This window comes from Camelus ferus, chromosome 6, assembly GCF_009834535.1.
Source record: "Camelus ferus isolate YT-003-E chromosome 6, BCGSAC_Cfer_1.0, whole genome shotgun sequence".
NCBI lineage: Eukaryota > Metazoa > Chordata > Mammalia > Artiodactyla > Camelidae > Camelus > Camelus ferus.
The window spans coordinates 9,079,254-9,104,173 of NC_045701.1; the positions used below are offsets into that span (position 1 = coordinate 9,079,254).

General features: G+C 37.2%; 1 protein-coding gene and 2 long non-coding RNA genes across 7 annotated transcripts in view; 1 reads left to right on the forward strand and 2 right to left on the reverse strand.

The window, feature by feature from the left end:
• The window catches only part of MINDY2 (MINDY lysine 48 deubiquitinase 2), a 64,281-nt gene extending 40,884 nt beyond the window's left edge, over positions 1-23,397 (reverse strand). For 4 of the 5 annotated variants that reach the window (XR_004320418.1, XM_032481087.1, XM_032481085.1 and 1 more), the window contains exons 1-2: positions 22,410-23,397; positions 7,788-7,845 (exon numbers count right to left, since the gene is read on the reverse strand). Coding sequence is in view for 4 of the 5 variants with exons in the window: in XM_032481087.1 (XP_032336978.1) it covers positions 7,788-7,845; positions 22,410-23,255 (904 nt within the window). In the remaining variant the exon portion in view is untranslated. The remainder of the gene's footprint in view (positions 1-7,787; positions 7,846-22,409) is intronic. The other variant, XM_032481086.1, reaches the window with a different exon arrangement.
• LOC116664085 lies at positions 859-13,474 on the forward strand. Its single transcript, XR_004320420.1, has 3 exons — positions 859-868; positions 5,051-5,052; positions 13,354-13,474. It is a non-coding gene; the product is annotated as an uncharacterized LOC116664085 (long non-coding RNA).
• On the reverse strand, positions 15,244-21,935 carry LOC116664084. The gene is made up of 3 exons (XR_004320419.1): positions 20,830-21,935; positions 17,639-17,641; positions 15,244-15,393 (listed from the first exon to the last, which is right to left on the reverse strand). It is a non-coding gene; the product is annotated as an uncharacterized LOC116664084 (long non-coding RNA).
• Positions 23,398-24,920: the final 1,523 nt, after the last annotated feature.

Genomic DNA, 24,920 nt, shown 5'->3' on the forward strand with positions numbered 1-24,920 from the left:
CCAGTTGGGCAAAGAGCATACAGGAAACAGAATAAGATAATGATAAAGTATAATATACTGTACAGTGTTATAAATGCCTTAAGTACCAAATGATTTTGAAAAGAGATATTGATAAAGCCTGTAGCACTTAGAAATATCCTTTGGAGAGGATAGTATCTAAATCAGATTCAGAAAAATGGACAGAACTTGCCAAGGTAGTAAGAGAAAAAGGATTCCTTGAGGGAGAATGAGTGATGGAAAAAACACACATAGGAAACACCATGCCATATGGACAGATTATAAGAGGGTTTATATATAAGATTATGTTGCAGGGTGGTGGGAAATATGGCTGGTTGGGTAAACTTGATCAGATTATAGAAAATCATAAATAATATGTTAATAGGTTTGGCTGTTTGTGAAAAAATCATATAGGATCTTTACGCTTTTAAGTAGACAAGTGAAGGATGAAATTGGTGCTTAGGAAGATATCGACGGTATGTAGGCTAATTTGGAGAGGAGAGGAAACAAAAGAATTGGCAATAAATCATGCTGTGAAGTACCAGTATACAGAGAGAGGAAAGAATTTCAAAGAATGAGTCCGTAAGATTTTGCTCCTAATGGGATATTCTAGACAAAGAGAAATCAAGAAACAAAAACCTGCAGCTAGCTACATTAAGCCAAAAACGGAAGAGAGGGCTTGGCAGAAGGTAACCTACCCTAGGTGATCATTTGGAAAAAAGGAAAGACAGTCAACTCTGAACAAAATTAAAATGCTTCAACACTGACCTCTTTTTATTGTATTTGTTTTCAAAAGATAAAAATAAGTCATCTTTTGAAAAGTCAGACAGTACCACCATCTCAATAATTATTTTCCTTACTGTAATACATAGTGCTAGTCTCACCATCATACAAACTAGCTTGGATGGTTAAAATCATGCTGCACATTCTAGTTTATGCTGTGCTTCTTTACTTCATCTTCCTACCCATTTTCTGCTTTCCACCTGCACTTCTTCCTCACCTTATTTATGAGACCTCCTAGTGCTTCTTAGGTATCCTAGCTTGCCATGTTCCTTTCTCTACGCCAGAGTCCTCCAACAAGCCATGTCCAAGTTTGGCCCTGCTATAATGCTCTAGTAACAGAAATTTCCAAATTAAAGTTCACTCCTCCTCTAATCTTTGCCAGTCGAAATTCCCATTTCCTGTGGTTCCTCAGCTAGGTACTAGGGAAGCAATTAATTTTACAGTCTTTTACAATCTTTCTTCTAGTGTTTGCTTATTAATGCAAAAATATCTCTGGTTCCTCCAGAGAACTGGAGTAATCTCAAGAGGAGAGAATCCAAATAGCTTAGAAAATTAAACAATTTGTTCTGGCAGGATTGGCCTTGAATAAAGTTCACTTTTGGTGAGGGAGTGTTTTCAGAATCTCTTTCCTCACATCACTCTTGCTCACTTCTCCCCCACCTCCCACTGGGATCATATAACTTTTATGTGTCCCTAGTAGTTAGTCCCTAAACCCTCATTCAGGACTTTCAAACCTCTTTAGGTACCCCAGATCGAGATATTCTTCATCAATTTTTCTTTTTTCCTATAAATAAAAAAATTCTCTATTGTGTGTCCTATTTTCTCAGGACTTCTCCAGCTAACAGATAAATGTAACATACCAAGTTACTTTTTTTCCAAGAAAAATATCATGTTAACATTTTCATAGTAGAGTACACTTATATAGTCACACTGACTGTATTGTTGACACCTTCAAATAAGTTATCCACAGTACATGATAAGTAAATATTTGCTGGATAATAAAAAGGGGGGGGGGAGAAAAAGACAAGTAGTAGGAATTTAAAATATATTAAAAATACTTTTGAGGGGTGGAATGGGAAAAGGGATATACTTTTGAGAATACTAGCCTTTCAGCATTTAAAAAATCATATTAGGTGCCCAGATGGAGACAGCACACTATTTCACCCTTCTGAGCTTATGTCATCTGTAAAATGATGAGGTATTACAATTGATGATGCTTTTATTTCCACTCCAATCTTACCCTTTTCTACTATTAGTACCTCCATTCCTATGCCCTCTGCCTATACTCATGGGTCTTTCCCACTGTGTGTTCTTTGGTTAGGGAAACTAACAGCAAATGAGCTCATTTTCTCACCGGGTAGTGTAGACAAAGACAAGTAGAGTGACGGCATTGACTAGCAGGGAGGAGGATAGGTAAGTGGCATCAGCCTACGACAGCACAGAGAGCAGAGCCAGAGTGAAATCAGAAGCTGTGGAGTGGTGGCACAATTTAGGTTAGCACTGTCCAGTAGAAATATAATGCAAACCACAAATGCAAGTCCATATGTAACTTTAAATTTTTAGTAGCCACATTAAAAAAAGTAAAAAGAAAGAAGTGAGATTAATTTTAACAACATATTTTATTTAGCCTAGTATATTATAAACACTATAATTTCAAAACAGAATCATTATAAACAATTACTGATATTTTATATTCTTTTTGTGTGTGTGCTAAATCTTTGAAATCCAGTGTATATTTTACACTTCAAGTCACTCTGGCAATATTTCAAGTTCTCGATATCCACATGTGGCTAGTGACTACTATACTGGACAGTGCAGGTTTAGATTATTATGGTCACGATATGAGAACAAAAAAAGTAGGGCAGTAAAATGATGATAAATCAATAAAAAATGTTAAAAAAAAAAGTAGGGCAGACAGTGGTTGGATATAGAAGAAATGAATAGGAAACTGGGCTCAAAAATATACATTTTCTATTTATAGTAGGCATTCAAAAATCTGTCAATATTTGACTACATCTGAACTACTATTTCCTACTTGGTCTCAATCAGACCATCCTAAAAACTGTATTTAACATGTTATTTACTCTACTTAACGAAACTAAGATAAATTAAGTGGCCTACTATGGTGAACCCAAACTCCCCTGCCTAGTTCCCAAGTTTAGCTGCAACCTGCTAATCTAATCTCCATTCGTAGAACAGTGTAACATACAGAGTTACCAACCACAGTCAAATTGTACTCCTTCACCATTTTTCCAAATATGTCTTACATATTTTCACCTCAAGCTTGAGCTTAAAATAGTTTCCACCTACCAAAACATTCTTCCTGCTTCTTTATAAGGGTTTAGATTCTAACCATATTACAAAACTGAGAACAAGTCTCATGTTCCCCATTAAGCCTTCACCCACTTCTCATACCCATCTACAGACAAACTTCTCAAAGCTATTTGCACTTGAGTCTTCATTTACTCACCTCTTAGATGCTCTTCAACTCACCGCTCCATTTCCAGCCCATCAGTGTACTGACACTGTTTCTGTGAAGGTCACAATAACCTCCATGATGTCAAATCATGTGGAAAGTACTCTCCAGTATTCAGTACCCTTTCTTGTCCCTTCTCACACGCTCCTTCTCCTGGCTTCACTATGTCACCCTCTTCTGGCTTTTCTCCTGTCTTAGTGGTTACTCCTCCCCTCACTTCTCTATCCTCTGACCCATGCTTTTCAGCAGGGGGTGGAGCAAAAAATGCTTCTTGGAAGGTGGGGGGAAATTATCTCAGATATTATAATGGTTTGTGGCCTTCAAAGGGTCACAGTACATGAAGAGACAAACAGTGTATCTGTGGTGTTAAAATTTCCTGGAGTGCATGATTAGGACACAAATGTCTACAAAGGCTCCTTGGGGAACAATGAAAAAAAAGGTGAGAAACACTGCTTTACCCAAATCTTGGCATGCTGGGAAGCTTCAGGGGACAATCCTGGACCCACTTCTGTTCTCTCTCTATACTTTCTCTCTTCATGATCTCACCAATTTCCAAAGATTTAAATACTATTTTTATATGAATGACTCCTAAATTCTTATCTTGAATTTCAGTGTCCCCTGGAACTCATGGTCTCTCAACAACAAAATTTTCCAAGTATTTTGTTTTCTTAATTTGTCCTTTACCTTCTTGCCTAAATTAAATTTGTCCTTTGATGATACTCCCACCCTCTCTAGTGAAAGCTCTTTTCTCTCATACATTCTTTACCAGTGAGCCTGGAGGTAGATCAGGTATCTATTGCTCCTCATTGTCATTCCTTCTCCCTCTTCTCCCTGAAATGCCGAGTTGCAATACCCGTGCCATCATCTAATACTACCCATTATCCACCCGCCTGACTATAGTCCTCCACCAACTTCTGACTGGTCTTGAGACGTTCTCACTGAATCTCCTCATTTCCAGCTCACTCTCTTTCTGACACAAACCCTGCCATAAATTTCAGTAATTTCAATATTCATAGAGATAACTCATCTGATACCCTGGCCTTTGTTTCTTGACCTCTTCTCCAACAAAAATCTTCTATTTCACCTTATCTCAGATCTTATGGTCACATGGGTTTGTTATTACCAGGTTCCAAAAATTCTTCAGCTCTATCAGAGCCTACCATCCATTAACCCAATCACATCTTCCTTCCACATATTTATAGCCTTATTGTCTCTTAATGCAACTTAAATTCTATGGCTCATGTTTATAATCACTCTCTACACATATCTTCAATTTTGTAGACTCTTCAACGTGCTCACTTGGCAAAAACCCAGCTCTGGTTAAATCCCGCTATTCAGACCTATACTCATGCAGCTGAACACAACTGGAGGAATCATACCACCCATGCTGGCTGGTCTCACTAACCTCATGGGTAATAATACTAATTATCCAGCATCTCCCTATTCACTCTCCCACTCAACTAGGCAACTATTTTGTATCTCCCTTCTCATCCTCAACAGCTCCTCCTTCATCCTCACTCTCAGCTGATGGTCTGGTTTCCCATTTCACTGAGAGAAAAAAAAACAGTCAAAAGACCTTCCAAAAAGCTACCACAACCACCATCTACCCACTTACCTGCATCTATTTTTAATACATCTTATCTTCCCTCCTGTTGCTAAGGATGAACTAGCTGTACTACCTAAGACTAATTCTTCTATTCGTCTCAAGTACTCTTGTCAGGATTGTGAAATTAACATGATCTAATTTTAAAACACTTTTGTCTCCCCAACTAAAAGAAATTCTATACCTATTAGCAGTCAGTCTCTACTTCCCTCCTACCTCCCCCAGTTCTAAGCAACCACTGACCTACTCTCTGTCTGTATACATTTGCCCGTTCTGGACACTTCGTATAAATGGAATCACATAATATGTGGTCTTCTGTGACTTGGCTTCTTTGACTTATCATGTCTTTAAAGCTTTTCCATACCTTAGCATGTATCAGTACATCCCTTTTTAAGGCTGAATAATGACTCAGTGTATGGCTACACCACGTTTGTTTACCCATTCATAAATTCATGGATAGCTGGGCTGTTTCTATGTTTTGGCTATTATGAATAATGTTGCTATGAATATTTCAGTACAGGTTTTTGTATGGACATGTATTTTTACTTCTCTTGGGTGAAACTGTAGGTTCCTATGGTAATTCTATATTTACCTTTTTAAGGAAGTGATAAACCATTTCCCACAGTGGCTGCACTATGTTACATTCCTGCTGGCTATGTCTGAGGGCTTCTGATTTTCTCTTGTGCCCATTCCAGTCAGGTTTTCATCCCATGTACTTGTCAAGGTTACTGATTACTTCCCTACGGCTCGATCAATGGTCATTTTTTCAGTCTTCATCCTGCAAGACCTATTAGCAGCGTCTGATTCAGCTAATCTCTCACTTTTCTTTGAAACTCTTCATTTAGATTCTGGGCAATCAGTCTCCTGTTTGTCTTCGACAGAGCTGAACACCCCTATTCTTCCTCTTCTTCAGCTTCTAATCACTGGCATGTCCCAGATTCAGTCCACTCATCTCCTCCCTCCTCTATCTACATTTATTCTATTCGTGATCTCACTCAGTCTAACTACCATTTATATATGTTGTCTATTCCCAAATGTGTATTAACAGGCTAGATGTGCACTGTCCAATACAGTAGCCAGTAGGAATATGTTACCATATAAATTAAGATTAATTAAAATTAAATTTAATATTCAGCTCCTTAGTCACATTAGCTACACTTTAAGAGCTCACGAGCCACATGTGGCTAGGGGCTATGAAACTGGACAGCACAGATAAAGAACGTACCCATCAACACAGAAAGTTTTATTGCACAGCACTGATCTACACTTCCCTGAACTCTACACCCCACTGCCTCCCTGGTATCTTCACTTGGATGTCAGTAAACATCTCAAAACCAAGCTCCTCAGGTTCCTCCCTAAACATGTTCCTTCCATTTTTTTCCTGTTTCAATTGATATTAACTCCAACTTTCTGGTTGTTCAAACCAAAAACTACAGGGTAACTAACCCTTGACTTCACTCACACTGCACATTCAACTGATCAGCAAATTCCGTCAGCCCTGTATCCAGAATCTGAGCACAGTTTATAATCTCCACTTCTACCACCCTGTTTGAAGAACCACCATCTTTTGCCAGTGTAACAGCTTCCTGACTGATCTCCCTGCTTCTGTCTTTACCCCCTACCAACTTCTATTTTCAACATAACAGCCAGAGAATTCTAGTGAAACTCAAAGTCAGATCATGTCAATCCTCTGTCCAAAATCCTTGAATGGCTTCCCAGATCACTCACAGCAAAAGTCAAAGTTGCTACAATAGCCTAGCGCCCTATATGATATTACACTATTACCTCACTAATCTCATCTCCTAATACCTTCCCTTGGCATAGTCCTTGGCAGTCATACTGGCTGTTCCTCAAAAGCACCAAGCATATTTCAGCCTTCTCCATGAAATGTAATTCAGAAATCACAAAGTTTAAGAATCACCAAGCTAAGCTAAAAAAAGTATAAACAGACATTCTACTTCCAGATAGCTAGGTATTCAAAGTAATCAACAATTAACTATGAAGTTCCTTGGCTGGTAAATGGGATTATATGACATTAGTTACATAAAGAAAAAGGTCTTCCAAAAGATGCTATCTTGATTACTTCACTAAGCCTACATCTCACGAAAAATCAGTTAGCTAGTTGTCTGGAATGGCATAGACAAACTAAACAACTAACAAGATTTTTAAAAATAAAAATTAAATTACTAAAAAAGCTGTAAATATGGATTAAGATTTCCTATTTGGTAACAGTATGAACATAAAAATTTTTATTTGCTAAATTGTAAAAGACTTCAGGGTAATATATAACTACCTGCTCTGTAAACAAGTTCTACTCAATGCAGCTGGTCTGCAAACTGTGCATTACTGGTCTGTTTTGAAATGAGAAGCTTTTGTAAGAATGCAATTCAATACATTGCTTCCTTCATTAAGAAAATTTCACTCTGAAAAAATTTCAGATGGACTAGTGTGCTTACTAATTTAAATAACTCTACATTCTAATACAAGCTTCTATCTCACTGCAGACTGGTAACTAACATTTTATAGACTGGCATAGATTAAGTAATTATATTTGGGGTAGCACTGTTCTAAAGCACTTCCTGGGTTTTATTTCAAGTCTACTGAGTATTTTTAAACTCTTTCTGCATGAAGTGTTAGGGTTTCTGTGCCATTTCCCATTCTGCAATTTATTGGAATTAATATGTACCTTGTTGTTTTCCAGATGTCACCAGTCTCCTTATTTACATTACAAAATTTTAATGCTGGTCAGAAAGAAGGCTTTAACATCCAAGAACAGTAACATATTGATACAAATTTTTAATTAAGATATTAAAAATAGCTCATATAATAGCACTTCAGAAGGTGAAATTTGGTAATATATTTGAAAGTTTTGAAAACTTTGTTTTATTTTAAAAGAGATATAAAAATCATTCACTTTTCAACACTAACCTAAATATTCCATCAGTTGTTCAGCAGTTATGATTTCCATCATCGGTGGAAGTTTCACCTGAAAAACAAAGTATTTTTTCTATAAAATCAAATGTTTTGGTGATTAAAGTGTTTCTTTAGTCAGAAACACAAGTTTGTATATGTATTATATGTATCTACTATGTGTATACAACATTCACATTTTTAAGATCTTTATAACCAATCTTTAATACAACAAAGTCAATCCTATCACCATAAAACTTAGAGGGTGATACAAGATCCCACAGAGACGTTGGGAAATCTGTTCCAGAGCCAAGTGCTATGCCTTTCACCACCCATCCTGGTTGTCATTAGGCACCTGCAACAGTGTCCTGCATGATAGAAAATGTAGTTAAAGGGCAGGAAGAGACACCAAACATGTTTTGGCAGGTCACTCATGGGAGCAGTTCTACTGAACACAGCCTTGAACATAGCTCAGTATCTCATCACTTCAGTCTATAGTGGCCATTTTTATTGTTGAATAGCTAAAATGAATACAGTATAAATGATTAGTCATAAACTGAAGGATTCACACTATATGAGCCCATCTGTAAAATTTAAAAACAGGCAAAATTAAACTATACTGTTTAGAGCTGTACACATATAAAGAAAAGGAAAGGGCTACTATAAAAATCACAACTGTCGTTAGCCCTAGGAATAAGGGAAGGAGTTATAGTTGGATTAGGGCATACAAGAGGCCTCTGAAATGTTGGCAATGCTCTGTATCTTGACTTGCCTGGTAGTTCCACCGTTTGCTATACGATAACTTGTTAAACTGGACATCTCTGTTTTATGTACTTTTCTGTATGTGCTATATGTCACAATAAAAAGGTTAAAAGTAAATACATACATTATAGTCATATTTAAGTTTCAGAAGTTAATTCAGCTACAACACATTAGTTTAAATTTAATTTTTCAAATTAATTATCAGATGAGTTACATAAATATTATAGCCAATAACTGTAAATATTTTAGCTGACTCATCGAAACACATACTCCTTGGTATATTCATAGAATAGAAGAAAAATAGATACTGTAGGATGGAAACTCAGAGTAATTAACATATCAATGACAAGAGAATAGCAGTATAATTAAAAATTCTTCAGGAATTATTTTCTGTTTAACCAAGGACATTTTAAAATAAGCAATTTCTCCAGCAAGTCCCCCAAGTGTTGAAGAAGGTGCTCTGAGCATTTATGCTATGTTACATATGGTAACAGTATGTCACAATTTTTTGTTTTAATCAATGAATAAAGTAAGTCCTAAAAAAGATCCCTGTAAAACAAAACAGTATGAGACCCTCTGAGAGCATACATGACAGTTAGTGCTTATGAGTTAGTTATCTAGCAGATTTATCATTCAGTGAAAACCAAGAGATGCCATGGAGGTTTTAATCTTGATTCTCGGTTGTTTTTATTTTGTGGAATTTTTTTTTTAAATAGTGATACTTTTTTTTTGAGCAGTTTTAGGTTTACAGAAAAATTGAGCAGAAAGTACAGAGAGTTCCCATATATAGTATATTTTAAAACTGAAACTCACTGGCAGATTATAGGCTCCTGCTTATTTTTCAAAATAAACTTTTATTGAATGTCACTCTCATTTGTTTATGTACTGTCTTTGGCTGCTTTTGCACTACAATAGCACAGCTGAATCTTTGCAACAGAGAGCATATGGCCCACAAAACCTAAAATATTTACTATCTGATTCTTTACAGGAAAAATTTGTTGATCTCTGCTTTAGATGACTTTAACTGCTATTTTATAATATTTTATCAAAGTGTTTGAGTACCACTTTGAAGGTCAGAAATTTAAACCAGTAATTTATATACACTGTAAATATTTACGTTCTGAACAACTCTCAGACCAATTGGAAAGTCCCATTTACACATAACAATGTTTCTTAAATAAAATAAGAACTATATATTCTTTTACTCCAAGAAGATTCACTGCAGAAATATGTTCACCAGAAAATTCCATAAATAAACAGCTTATTCTCTTCTGGTCAATGCAGTAGTCCTACTATAAAGTTGTCAAAATAAGAAACCAAGGCACTAGCAAGCATATGTATTTGGGAAATACATTCTCAATCCTAGAATTCTACAAAGAGATGATTTCAGGGCTTACTCTTGAAATTTCCGAATAATAACAACTGCCTACCATGTCTTGCTTCAAACATCTGAAATAGGAAATGATGACCTTTATACAGATTTCAAAAGTGGAACAACAAATACACAAATATTTTAGCTGACTTTTTCACAAGCAAACTCGGTGATATATTCTTTTCTTGAATCTAAGCCAATAAAATATTTTGGATGTTCATTAAAACTAGGGACAAAAGACTATAATAGTGAAGAAATGCCTGTTTCCCACTAACATTGAATCTTTGCAACAGAGACCATATGGCCCTAGACCAAAAATAAAAACAACAAACCCTTCTGTTTGAAGTATAAATAATATCCTAAGCAGGAACGTAAAGCATTCCAAAAGTGATATGCCAAGATTTTGATACCTGTGATTTTGATATTCTGAGCAGGGAGAGAAATGCAGAAGACCCAGTAGTACTAAGAAATAAAAAGCAGTTTATATAACTGATGGTAAGTATGAAAATGACCAGCCAAAGAACATTGTTAATGTTTAATCAGAATGCCAATTAATAAGTACTCAAGAAATACAAAGTCTGAATTCTAACACCTCCTTAAAGCTGGGAAGATATAGTTAAGGAGATAAAAATTGATATTTACAGAGCAGAAATAAATAAAATAGAGACTAAAAAAATCAATGAAACTATGAGCTGGTTCTTTGAGAAGATAAACAAAACTGATAAACCTCTAGCCAGACTTATCAGAGAGAGAGAGAGAGAGAGAGTCCAAATCAATAAAATCAGAAATAAAACGAAGTTACAACCAACACCACAGAAATACAAAGGATCATAAGAGACTACTACCAACAACTATATACCAATAAAATGGACAACCTAGAAGAAATGAAAAAATTTCTAGAAATGTGCAATCTCCCAAGACGAACCAGGAGGGGAAAAAACATATGAACAGACCAATTACCACTAATGAAATTAAATCAGGGGAAAAAAAAAATCCCAACAAACAAAAGTCCAGGACCAAAAGCTTTCACAAGTGAATTCATTTGGAGAGGTTAACACCTACCCTTTTCAAACCATTCTAAAACCTGCACAGGATGGAACACTTCTGAACTCATTCTAAGAAGCCAGCATCACCCTGACACAAAACCCAATGAAGATACCAGAAAAAAAGAAACAGGTCAATATCACTGATGAAAATAGATGCAAAAATCCTCAACAAAATATTAGCAAGCCAAATTCAACAATACATTAAAAGGATCATATACCATGATCAAGTGGGATTTATCCAGGGATGCAAGGATGGTTAAATATCTGCAAATCAATCAATGTGATACACCATGTTAACAAACTGATGAATAAAAACTACATGATCATCTCAATAGATGCAGAAAAAGTTTTTCACAAAATTCAACATCCATTTTATGATTAAAAACTCTCAACAAAGTGGGTACAGAGGGAACATACCTGAACATAATAAAGACCATTTATGACAAGCCCACAGCTAGCATCATACTCAATGGTGAAAAGCTAAAAGCATTTCCTCTCAGATCAGGAACAAGACAAGGATGTCCAATCTCACTACTTTTATTTTATTTAACATAGTATTTTAAGTCCTAGCCACAGCAACCAGACTAGGAAAAGAATAAAAGGAATCCAAATTGGAAAGCAAGAAGTAAAACTGTCACTGTTCACAGATGACATACTATACATAGAAAATCCTAAAGATACCATCAGAAAACTACCAGAATTCATCAATGAATTCAGAAAAGTTGCAGGATACAAAATTAATATATAGAAATCTGTTGCATTTCACATCAAAAAAGAATACCTAGGAATAAATCTAACTAAGGAGGTAAAAGACCTGTACACAGAAAACTGTAAGACACTTACAAAAGAAACTGAAGATAACATAAGCAGTTGGAAAGATATACCACACTCATGGACTGGAAGAATTAGTATTGTTATATTCACACACCAAGGCAATCTATAGATTCAATGCAATCTCTATCAAAATACCAATGGCATTTTTCACAGAAGTAGAACAAAAAAATTATAAAATTTGCATGGAAACAGAAAAGATCTTTATAGCCAAAACAATTTTGAGAAAGAAGAAAATGCTGGAGGTATCATACTCCCTGATTTCAAATTAAACTACAAAGCTACAGTATGGTACTGGCCCCAAAACAGACACACAGATCAAAGGAACGGAATAGAAAGCCCAGAAGTGAATCCACATTTACATGGGCAATTAATCTACAACAAAGGAGGCAAGAATATACAATGGGGAAAGGAAAGCCTCTTTAATAAATGGTGCTGGGAAAACAGGATAGCTACATGCAAAAAAATTAAACTGAACTATTTTTCTCATGCCATGCACAAAAATAAATTTTAAATGAATTAAAGACTTAAATGTAAGACCTGAAACCATAAAAATTCTAGAAGAAAACACAGGCAGTATCTCTTTGACATTAGTCTAATTAATATTTTTCTGAATTATGTTTCCTCAGGCAAGGGAAACAGAAGCAAAAATAAACAATTGAGATTACATCAAACTGAAAAGCTTTTTTGCACAGCAAAGGAAAACTATCAACAAAACAAAAAGGACACCTACTAAATGGGAGAAGGTATCTGCAAATGCTATATCCAATAAAGGATTAATATCCAAAACAAACGAAGAACTCACACAATTTAACATAAAAACAAAACAAACACAAACAACCCAATTAAAAAATGGGTAAAGGATATGAATAGATATTTTTCCCAAGAAGACATACAGATGGCCAATATCACATGAGAAGATGTTCAATATCACTAATCATCAGGGAAATGCAAATCAAAACCACAATGAAATATAACCTCATACCTGTCAGAATGGCTGTTGTCAAAAAGACAACAAATAACAAGCGTTGGCAAGTATGTGGAGAAAAGGGAACCCCTGAGCAATGGTGGGAATGTATATTGGTGCAGTTACTATGAAAAACATTATGGAGGTTCCTCAAAAATTTTAAAAGAGAACTATCATAGGATCCAATAATTCTATTCCTGGGTATTTATCTGAAGAAAACAGAAACACTAATTAAAAAAAGATACATGCACCCCTATGTTCATTGCAGCATTATTTACAATAGCCAAGATATGGGAGCAACCTAAGTGGCCATCAACAGATGAATGGATAAAGAAGATGTGGCACATATGTGCAATGAAATATTACTCAGCTACAAAAAAGAATGAAATCTTGCCATTTGAGACAACATGGATGGACCTAAAAGGTATTAATTAGGTTAGGTGAAACAAGTCAGAGAGAAAAAGACAAATACTATATGATTTTACTTTTATATGGAATCTAAAAAACAAATGAATGAACATAACAAGATAGTAACAGAGTCATAGATACAGAGAACAAATAGGAGGTTGTCAAATGGGAGGGGGGTAAAGACAGGAGAGATATAAGTGAGGGAGATTAAGAGGTACAAATTTGCAGTTGCAAAACAAATGCGTCACGGGTATGAAATGTACAGTGTGGTGAATATAGTCAATAATTAGGTAATATCTTTGCATGGTGACAGATGGAAACTAGACTTATCTTGGTGATCATTTTGAAATATATAGAAATATTGAATCACTATGTTGTGTAACAGGAACTCACATAGTGTTGTAGGTCAATTATACTTCAAAACCAAATTCATAGAAAAAAGATCAGATTTATAGTTACCAGAGATGGAGAGTGGGAAGAGGGGTAATTGGATGAAGGCATTCAAAAGGTACAAATGTCCAGTTGTAAGTACTAAGGATGTAATGTACACCACGGTAAGTATAATTAACACTGCTGTATATTATATCATAAAAGTTATTAAGAGAGTAAATCCTAAGAGTTGTCACAAGGAAAAAATTATTTTTTCTATTTCTTTAATTTTGTATCTATATGAGATAATACATGTTCACTAAACTTACTGTGGTGATCACTTCATGATATATTGAAGTCAAATCATTATGCTGTACAACTTAACCTTATATAGTGCTATATGTTAATTATAACTCAATAAAGCTGGAAGAAAAAAATGAGTATTTACCAGTCTGTGCTCTTAAGAAAGTCAGAACAAAAATTAAATATATTTAACTTCTGCTAAATGCCATTCAATTTGCAAATTACCTTAATCCACAACAATGGTACAAAGTAGTTATCTTCATTCAAAGAATAAAAGGCATTAAAATGTTAATTTGTCCAAAGTAGTAGAGCTATGATGTGACTTGGAGGTTGACTCCAAAACCAATTACCCCTTCTATTATACCACCATTTACAGACTTTTAAAAACAGCAACACTTTCTTTCAATGAAATCTTACATAAAACATAATCTGAAATATATTTTAAATGAAAAACTGACAGAACTTTTGACCAATGAAAAGTGAAGGATGATGGAGAAAGAATAATTGAAGCTGACTCTAAGGCTCAGAAGACTTTAAAACTTAAGATCCATACAATTAATAAAAAATAAGAAATGGGGTAAGGGAAGATAGTGATGGAAGAAAATGATGTCTGCTTCGTAACTGTGAAGTTTAGTTTGACACTCACTCAGGAGACAAACATTTTAAATTTGTCCAGGAATTATCTGATTTCTGTGCTATAGTCTACTTTTGCATTACATATGGTAAAATGGACCACTAAATAATACAATTTTTTCTTCTCAGTTGAAGTTTCACTAACGTTGAATATGCAGTATATTATATAGCATTCTTTTTTTTTAGTTGAAACTGTAAAGAAATTATTTTTTAGAAAATATTGGAAGTATTAGGGGGAGGCTATAGCTCAGTGGTAGAGAGCATGCTTAGCATGCACAAGGTCCTGGGTTCAATCCCCAGTATCTCATCTAAAAATAAGTCTAATTAAATCCCCCTAATAAAATAAAAATAAATAAATAAATGAATAAAAATAAAACTGTTTATAAGAAAAAAACTGAGAAAATACTGGAAGTATTAATGGGAATCAGAAGAAATGTAGCATTTTTCAAAATAAGGACTGAAAAAACTTAAGGTTCCTTTTGTGAAGGAAAAACCGGGCTGGTCTAACAAGATAACTCACAGGTCTAGGAATGTGAAGGAGAGGCTGGGCTGGGCTAACAAGTCTAAGTATTGGAATACTGATCTGAGTTCTGCTGGACTAACTTGTAAATCTAGGTTAATTAGTGTTGGTTTGCTGTTTATGTGTTTTTGCTAGACAGCTGGATTTTCAAAGATACATATCTGGCTTTGGAATGTTGGTTTGCTGCCTCCCCGCCTCCACTTTTGTGATGATGATGCTGCTAAAGCTGTTCCATGCCTATTGGCGGAATACCCCAAGCTTGTACTTTACCCTATAAAACCTCATGTGCACATCTTGAAGGTGCTCAGAGCTTCGGAGCAGAAGCCCCTCTGAGCCCGCCGGCGTAATACATCTGAGTACTCCAACCCTTCGAGTGGTGCTTGTTTCCTGACTGGCCTGTTGTTTCCGTAACACTTTCAACATGACTTTAACTCTGGCTCCAGCAAATAAACATATATTACAAACTATCATACACCATGCTTTATATTCTAATTTCTTATACATAGTATTCATTTATTATTAAGAATAATTACTGTACTTGAAAATACTAAAATTCAGACTTCTTAGTAAATCTAACTGACTTTCTACTTCCCATCAGTATTTCAAATCAGGAAAATTTAATAAGAGACAATCTTCAACTTAAGCCAATTTAAAACACTTTACCATCAATTTTTATCATAATTTAGATGCCATTCTCAGAGTAATACCAAGGCCTAATTAAACTATTTAAAAACATCAGAAGCTGCAGATATATTCACATGTATTAGATTTTCAAGAATGTTCTATTTTATATGCAATTCAAAGGGTTTTTAAACAATGAAGGAATGTTGTTCCAGTGAAATTTTCCCAATAAAAGATTAATAAATAAAAGAAGATATCTTTAGTTCAAATTTCACTGGACTTATATTTAAGTAGCTCAGCAAGCTAAAAAAATCTACCCCCCAAAAAAACCTAATTGCTTGAAAAATAGATGAGACTAAGAGAAGAGACCAGTTGGAAGGCTACTAAAGTAGTCCAGGTGAGATGAAAGTGACCTGAACTAGGACAGTGGCAGGAGAGACAAGTTACTAATTACTGAAAATATCAAAGAATATATTTAATAAACTTTGATGGCAAAGGCAAGCTCATTCACCACAGAACTCAAGAAAGGCTCTGAAACTGTCAAGATACTTCAGAAGACATAGGATGAGGCACAGGGGGCTAAAAACAGAAGGAACCTGTATAAAACCCAGATCCCCAGGATTTGTTCTAAGAAATCACGAAGTCTGATTCTGCTTCTATGATTTAATCACTATCTCTTCTTTCACCCTACTTTGTCCCAGACCTATTGTCCACTAGGCTTACTGGTATCTTAAATTTTAACTTCCCAACCAAATATCTCAAGGAAGAGTTCAGGTTCTGAAGCAGATGGTAACCTTACTTATAGGGTAAGTTATTTAAACTCTATGCACCTCAATTTTCTATATATGTAAAATAAGAACACTGTGTATGTAAGGATTTCATGATGGGGTTGAAAAAATTAAAAGATAAAATGCATATAACGCATGTAAAAGACTTAGCATAGTATCTGGACATAAAAATAATTGAGTACTTATTATTCGAAGCCCTACGGTTGCCAGTACCACCTATGCTCAAATGTCCTTCACCTGGGACTCAACACAGACAAGGTTGGAAGAGGAATGGGAAGGTTTTCCTGCAGGGCTACTCAGAGCAAGCGGAGGAGAAAATGAACACATCACATATAGGACAACCACCACAGGGAGTATTCATATCATCCTCAGCTTATGTCCGCTGTATCTCACAAATCTAGAGGTATTACACCAATCCTAATTCTTAGGAAAGACAGGAAACGGAAGCCTCAGAAGTGTTACTTGCATCTTTTGTGTAGACAAAACTAGACCATTGTATGAACTTTTTAATCTCTTCTTATAGGATCTGTATTAAAAAAAAAAAACAGGGTGGGCAGAGGCTAAAATGGAATATTTGGCTCACCATCTGTTTTTCCATTTTTGTAAGTAATAAACAGACATGGAAATTCTCAAAAGAGCTGTGTGCCTACTTTAGGAAAAGGGGCATATAAGAAAATCTGTGTGATTCCAATGTTCCTATTAGTCAGGAAGTTTAAAAAAAAAAGTAAAATAAAACTTAGAAGTAAGAAGACCACAATATTGTAAACTGACTGTATTTCAATTTAAAAAATACTAAAAAAAAAAAAAAGTAAGAAGAGTTATCTGTGAAAATGGTATGGGAAAAGAAAAGTCATCAAGGAGGGAGGGGGAGCTAGAGCAAAACTTCATTGCTGGCAAGAATGATAATGAGACAAACGATATGTCCATTTCAACTTCACTGAATTTTCTGCTAATGATCTTTTGCTCATTTTTCTATTGGGTTGCTCATCTTTTTCTAATTTATAAGGGCTCTTTGTAAATTAAGAAATTAGCCCTTAGACACATATAATAAGCTAGGAGATAATTCCTGCAGTTTGTAGTGTGTGTTTTGATTTAGTTCCTGGTGAAGTTTTTTTGGGGGGAGGGGGTGTCTTTTTGTCTTTTTTCCCCCTTAATCTTAAGCTTCTTTGTTTTTTTCTGAATCAAATGTATCAATCCTTATTTTACATTTTCTAGGTTTAATGTCTGGAGCAACCAGCCTAATGTAAACAATCTTGCTTCAGAATCCTGGTGTTCCTCCCTTGATGTGGAGTAGGAGATTATCTCAGCTCCTGCTAAGCAAAGAAGAGGGAAAAAAGAATTTCCTACCCAAAAGACTACGGAGGAAAGGAGAAGTGCTTCCAGCATCTTAAATCAGAGCAGTGCATTCAATCTTCCATGAAAATGCTACGTAATGACTAGACACATAATACTGCATGTCCTCTATCACAATGTACAGTATATATTTTATATATATATATTTTTTGAGTATGTGGGCCTTACAACCTATATTCTTTCTATAAGAAAACGAAAGCATGACAAAGCAGGGACTCCCGCTGTTATTAAAGTAATACCTTCATAAATATAAAAATATTAAGGCTGATAACAACATTGTAAACTGACTATACTTCAATTAAAAAAAGTAAAAAAAAAATTAAGGCAGAAGTTTTTAAAAATGCTTCATAATGCAAAATTTAAATCATGCAAAAGTAGAAAAATAACAGCATAATCAACTTACAAGTACCCATCATTCAGTTTCAACATTTATAACATAGGCCAGTATCGTTAGAAAGTAAATTTTATATTTTATATTTCTTCTGACTTGTTTGTTTTTATAAACAAGTGATTTTTATAAACCAATGATTAATTGGGTCACAGCTCTCAAATAAACCTATAAATGTCATTGTTTTTAACAGAATAAAAGATTAAAGAAAAACTATAAAATACACCAAAAATAGTCTAAAGAAGCAAAATGAAATGTATTCCAAGACATAAATGTGTGTATATTTACCTGGCGACAGTTAAACAAAATTAGAAATGTGAGCTTGAATTAAATTTAATGAATAGATTTACTTCTTTCTTGATTTGTTGGATTATCACAGCTCAACTATTTTATAGATTATTAACGATCACCGACTACCCATTAGTCCTAAACCAACACTTTTAATTAAAACTCCAACATTTCCAACTCAGTACTTACCCTCTTTGATAAATTTTAACTGTCATCTCTTACTCAGAACCATGGCACTTACTTCCTTTGAATCTCTCAAATCCTCTTAATATATTTAGTTTATTAATTTTTTTTTATCATTACTTCATCCTCCTCCAAAAGAGATGATCAACTGTTTCACTTTCAACTCTAATTCCAATGACTCCATGAATCAACTCTTGAAAAGTCCAATCCATGATAATCCTAACCAGTGACTCTTCCTGTTCCTATCTCCAGGGATAAGAGAAATACTGGGGAAAACCCAAAAATTGATATACTAGAAGCTTTTAAAGAATACCCTGATTTATCCACTGCCACTTACTACTTTCTACTTATGCCTCAAATTACTAGGCATAATTTCCAGTGAGTTTAGAACTTCTATAAAATACAACTTAATTTTCTCACAAAATTCACCCCTCGATGCTTTACAACCTCTCTCCTTAATTACTGACAAGTTCAATAGTTTTCACTGATGAGATCAATTACTATTCTGCCCAAACCGATAATGAAGCCTTACTTTCCATCTGCCCCTCCACCTTAACGTGACCTTGTCTTTGTATCTTCCTTGACTCATTCCTTCCATTACTTCAGAAAAAAAGATTGTTGTTCTTTTCCTCTGAAGAGAATTTTACCACCTATTCTGTTATTCCTGTTATCCTGACTTTTCAGCAACCTTGTCCTGATACCTGTCCTTTTTGGCAGTCTTTCCCTCTTTACAAGCTCCTTGATGCTATTGCATTTGACAATGATAACTGACTGTTTTTTTAATTAGAGTCTCTCTCCCAGACTACTATCATGACATTGTTCTATTTCTAGTTCTATTTACATCTCAAATTGTGCCTGTATTGGTCTCTTTTACACTCTCTTGCCCTTAACATCACCCTGTCCCCACCAACTTTAATCTTTACTCCTCTATTTTCTTTATGTCTACTGGAGAATGGGATGGAAAAGGCAGTGGGGAAAATAGAGGGAGGATAGGCAGGATGTTTATGCTGGCAATTTGTAGTTCCTCATAACATTTCTCAAAATTTTTGGTCTCAAGAACCTCTTCAGTTCTAAAAATTATTGAGGATCCCAAAGAGCTCTTGTTTAAGTGGGTTACATCTATTAACACTTAACACACTGGAAATAAAAATTGAAAAAAAATTTAAACACAAGAATGCATGAGCACACATTCCACTGTCAGAGCAATGATGTCAACACACATCATGCAGCCTGTATTGACACTTGGGAGAGAATGAGAGTGGAAAAGGGAAAAAACATCCCAGTACTATTATGAAAATAGCTCTGACCTCTAGAACCCCTGGCTCACTTTGAGAACACTGCTCTTTCCAACCCTGCTCCTATTAATCCACCTCCTTATCAATCATTGATGATTACTGATGAGTAATTTTTGTATGCATCAATAGCCTGGAGGCAGAAAGAAGGCTAAGAACCAAAGCTGTATAAAGTAATCTCAAAATTCATTAGCATGCCTGCTCATTCACAGTCTAACCCAACACATCAAATTTATTTCCTGCTATTGCCATTTCCTTCATCTCCACCGTAGTCCAACCAAGGCTGGCGTTTCCAAATAGAACAAATCTTTTTCTGCTTCAGTATCTTTGAATATACCATTCCCTCTGCCTGGAAGGAACTTCTCGTATTCATCTTTCAGATCCAGTTCATAGGCTACCTCTCCTATGAAGCTTTCCCTTGGCACATTCCATCCCCAAGTACACTTTTCTCTGTAATTCCACAGCATATTTAGAACTTCTGCGCACTGTGATTACTGTTATATGTCTATCTCCCCATTAACACTGAGCTACATAAGGGCATACTTGCATCTTACTCATCTTTTTATTTCTAGTACCTCACATATAGTTGGAACCCAAACATATGATTATTCACTTGAAGCCATGTCTTTCAAAGAGTCAATTCAATGCCCATCTCATCTATCCCCAAATATTTGAGACCACAGTACTTGCTCTTTCTTCCAAACTTCTGCAGTACTATATGGATAAGTAGGAAGTGAGAAGAGCCTAAAGGAAACCGTTATTCCTTCCTACAAAAAGACTGGGACTTTGGCTCATAGAATGAAGTCTAACTCCCTAGTCTGACATTCAAGGGCCTTCATCAAGTGGCTCTTCTTTACCTTTTCAATCTTATTTTCTTTTATTCTGCAATACAGACTTATCACTCCTATCATCCAACACAAACACAAACACACACACACACACACACACACACTCACTCCATTCTATTTTCATCCTTTTTGTTTATACCCTTTCTTCTCCCAGGAATTACATTTTCCTGTTATTTTAAGTTCTATTTTTTCTTAAAAGCTTCCTTCAAGATCTACAACTTCCATGAAACTCTCTGGGACTAAGCCAGACCAAATGAAAATTTCCCCTTTTGGGATATCTAAAGCATTTCAATCTGTTTCCTATAACCTAGTATTTATAGACTATTGTCTTGCATTGTTCTTTAATAATTCCAACAAGTCAAATGCTGCAACTCCCAATAACTCGACAGCTCTTCAGGAGCAGGCATGGTCTGCACTTAAAACATCTGAGTGCCACTATGTACCCGATCTGGTAATATTTCTAATCTTATTCCTTTTGCATCAGCCTATGCTAGTAAGGAATGAAGGGGCTTAAACACTATTCCCTTTATTTGATTTTCTTCCTAACTGGTCACAATAATCCATCTTATTTTTTTCTAGGGAACATTTTATCTACAGATACAATTCTCAATTTGAAAGTAAAATATGTGCTCTAAGATGCATCTTCTCAGCCAGTTAAAACTTCAAGTTTAAATAAGACACTAAATTTACGGGTAATTCACTCCTGAGTCCTCAATATACTTACTTTGGAAGGGCCCTTCCCTTTTTTGCTCTTTAAGTGGGATATATCTTATCTTATTCTGGTTGTTATGGAATAGCTCCCTTAACACATTCTGATGTGTGGTTACTGGTAATGTCAAACTAACTACAGCCAACGAAATGAGGCAAGTAAAAATCATGCATAAAATAAAAACAATCTTTGAAAACCAAGAAGTTATGGTAATTAGGTCTCAGACGATCACTTTTCCTTAAATGGAATTTGTCTAAGGGGCAACATCTTCCCTATTACCATTTCCATAAGGATCCATACCGAAATGGAGCAAGCATGAGTTGGAAAACAGACTAAACATAATCATCAAAACTTGCTCCGTGGTATCATGGATTGATGGTAACTTCTGAAGATCATTTTCCCCAATTGTTCACTCTTTGACATAGGTGATAAAGTCAGTATGAAAGAATAACATAGAAAAGTATAGTTTAAAAATAATCAAAGGATAAATACATAAGTGTAAAAAGCTAAAGCTCTAATCTGTTCTTAGAAACAATCATCAGTACACATATGTAAACTAAAAAAGTGCAGTATATTGTATATATGTATTTACATGCAATATAATGTATGTGCAGTCAAACTGTAGTAATTCTACCTAATAAAACTGAAAAAGGAAAAAAAAAAAAAACAAAAAACAAAAACCCAAAGGGTTTAGGATGCTCTAAGTCCTTCCAAGTATATCAGCCACAACTGAATGTTGAACTCTAATTAGATCTGAGGTTACCGGCAATTCTTTCTGATGTACATACGGGAATATTCTTTCAACAGGAGTCTCAGAATGAGTTTCATGTAAGAAGAAAAAGGGACTGGCTGATGAATAAGGAAAGAAAAGAAGAAGCCATCAGCTGACACGCAGCAGCTCCCTCACCCGTCTCCCCCCTCCCCAAAACCAGTGGTTAACAGAAAGCTGCAGAATGTACCTTCCAGGCCAGAAGCAAAACATTGAGGATGGCCAGCAAAGGGCAGGGGCCGTTCTCATTTTGGGTGATGATGGGTGTGTTCTCTTCCTTCCACTGGATCCACTTAATGTGATAGACAGACTGTCCCGGGAAACGTTCCTTGGAGGCCGCCAGCACCTGAGCCGCCTCCCCCTCCTCCTCCTCCTCCTCCACGCACAGAGGCACAGCCCCGGGCGGCACCGCCGCGCCCTCCTCTTCCTCGGGGACCCTGTTCTCCGCGCCTTCCTCACTATTGAACTCGGAGCTACTGGGAAAAGAATGCAGGTTAGAGAACGACTCCAGGGAGTCCAGGCTCGGCGATTCCCCAGGAGGGCTCGGGTCGCTGCAACTGCTGCTGAGGCCGCCGCCGCTGCTGGGCTCCTCGGAGCCCGCGGCTGCCGACTCTGCCCGGCAGGTGCCGGCGGGATCCGGGCGGGCGATCGCGTCTCCGGCCGGACCCAACCCATGGCCGGCTTCGGCCTCGGCTGCCTCCGGGGAGGCGGTCACCTTGTGCTGCCCTCTCAGAGGCGCCTTCTGGGCAGCAAGACTCTCCAAATCGTTCTCCTTCAAGTCCAAGCCCGGGAAGGAGCTGCAGGGTGCGAGAACCTGAGGAGAGCCGGAGGGGGAAACCGAGTCCGAGAGGCTCCTCCCGGCGGCCGCCGCCCCCTGCCCATTCCCGCCGCTGCTCTCCGCCGCCCATACTCCAGGACCATCCCCAGCAGCGAGCCCGGTCCCCTGTCGCCCTTCCTGCGGAGAACCTGTCCCTGGCGCTGGCCCAGCGGCCACCTCGTGTTGTAGCGGCTGCAAGCTCTCGGGGCTGCTCTCCATAACCAGCCGCCAGCCCCTCGCTCTAAATAGACCGCCGCGGGTTCTCTTCAGACAGCGCCTCGGACGCCATGACAGCGGCACTGGCAGCTACAGGGCCCTTGCGCGGCCTCGGCCAGGCACGTCACGGGGGAGGGCCCCGGGAGCGCGCGCGCGCGCCGCCGCGCTGTCCGCCAGTCCTGGGCGTGCCTGCGCGTGCCTGCACGCCGCGGGAGAGGGAGAACCTCTCAGAGGCCGCCCAAGCGGCCCCGCCCCTCCCGCGCGCCCGCGCGCTCCGGCTCGCGTTCGGAAGGCGAGGCGTGGAGGGCGTGGCCAGGAGGGAGTGGCCAGGAGAAAAACATCCTCTCATTATGTGGCCGGAAGTTGAACTCTGGGGCAGCTAGACCGCGCGCGGCTTCTTTAAAGGCGAGGCGGGTGGCGGACAGCTCGGGTGTGACCCTTCAGAGCTGGGTCGTTTGTGGTTCAGTCTTGGGCTCGGGGATGGAGAGTTGGCAGTGGTTGTAGTGTTTGGAAAGGAGGTCGTCCCTGAAGGGCTCAGGAGATTTGTTTTCCCAGCTTGTATTGTGGAAAATTGAAGGAATGTCTTACGAGATGCAGATTTTAAAGGCTGGAATCCACTCGAGATGTTTGGATTACTACACTGCACAAATTCCACTCTCCCTCGGTTTTGGCTGAGAAACACTGTGCTCCCCACCAGCTACTGGTGAAAACGTTTGCCCTACATGAGGCGTCAGTGCGGTTGTGGATATTGGCCTGCGCAGCAAAAAAAAAGTGGGTAATTTGGGCCAATCATAATAAATCAGTTTGTGCTTGCATTAGCCAAGACCTTGCGGTTCTGTTAACTTGGCCTCACTTTGCACGGAGTGAGAAGTGCCTGTTCCTGGAAAAGTGACTTTTCTATTGAGAATCTACTCTTCTGAAGGCCATTCAGTTTTCAGAGAAGGCAGAGTAGGCGGGACGTAAAAGGAGATTAGGGTAGTATTCTGACCTGTTCCAGACAAGGGTTTTTGTTTGTTTGTCTTTCAGTATTTTCTAGGGTCGGGGGATACAAAATTTGACAAGACAGGTCTTCCTTGGTATTCATACATATAAATTCCTGATACCTAGTAGAATGTATTTTTTGGTGGAGTTTTTTTTAGGGTTTTTTTGTTTTGTTTGTTTTTTGTACCTCTTGGTTAGAGGAGGTAGACAAAATTACTAAGTAGTGTTTCATTCCCTCATTTAACACATTTCAGTACCCAGTACATTGCTGGATACTGTTTGGCACTGGAGATGATGTGGTGAATGAGAGAAATGGTTCATATCTTCATGAGGTTTACTGTCTAGTGGTTTTTTTCTTATTGCTACATTTTAAATATTTGCTTGGTAAGTACCGTTTCCTGACAATGCAGAAGATGGAGGTCATCTTTAATATTTGCTTGGGAAGTACCGTTTCCTGACAATGCAGAAAATGGAGCTCATGTAAATATTTGCCTGGGAAGTACCTTTTCCTGACAATACAGAAGATAAAGCTCCTTTCATCTTTTTACAATGGAACAATATTATATTTATCCAACTCTTGGAAAAGAGGGAAGTTAGAAAAGATAATAGAAAGCTTCTTCAGAAATACTGAATTTAGGAGTTCTGTGTGGTTTTGGTCTCCATGTCAATCTGTAAGCAATAAATAGT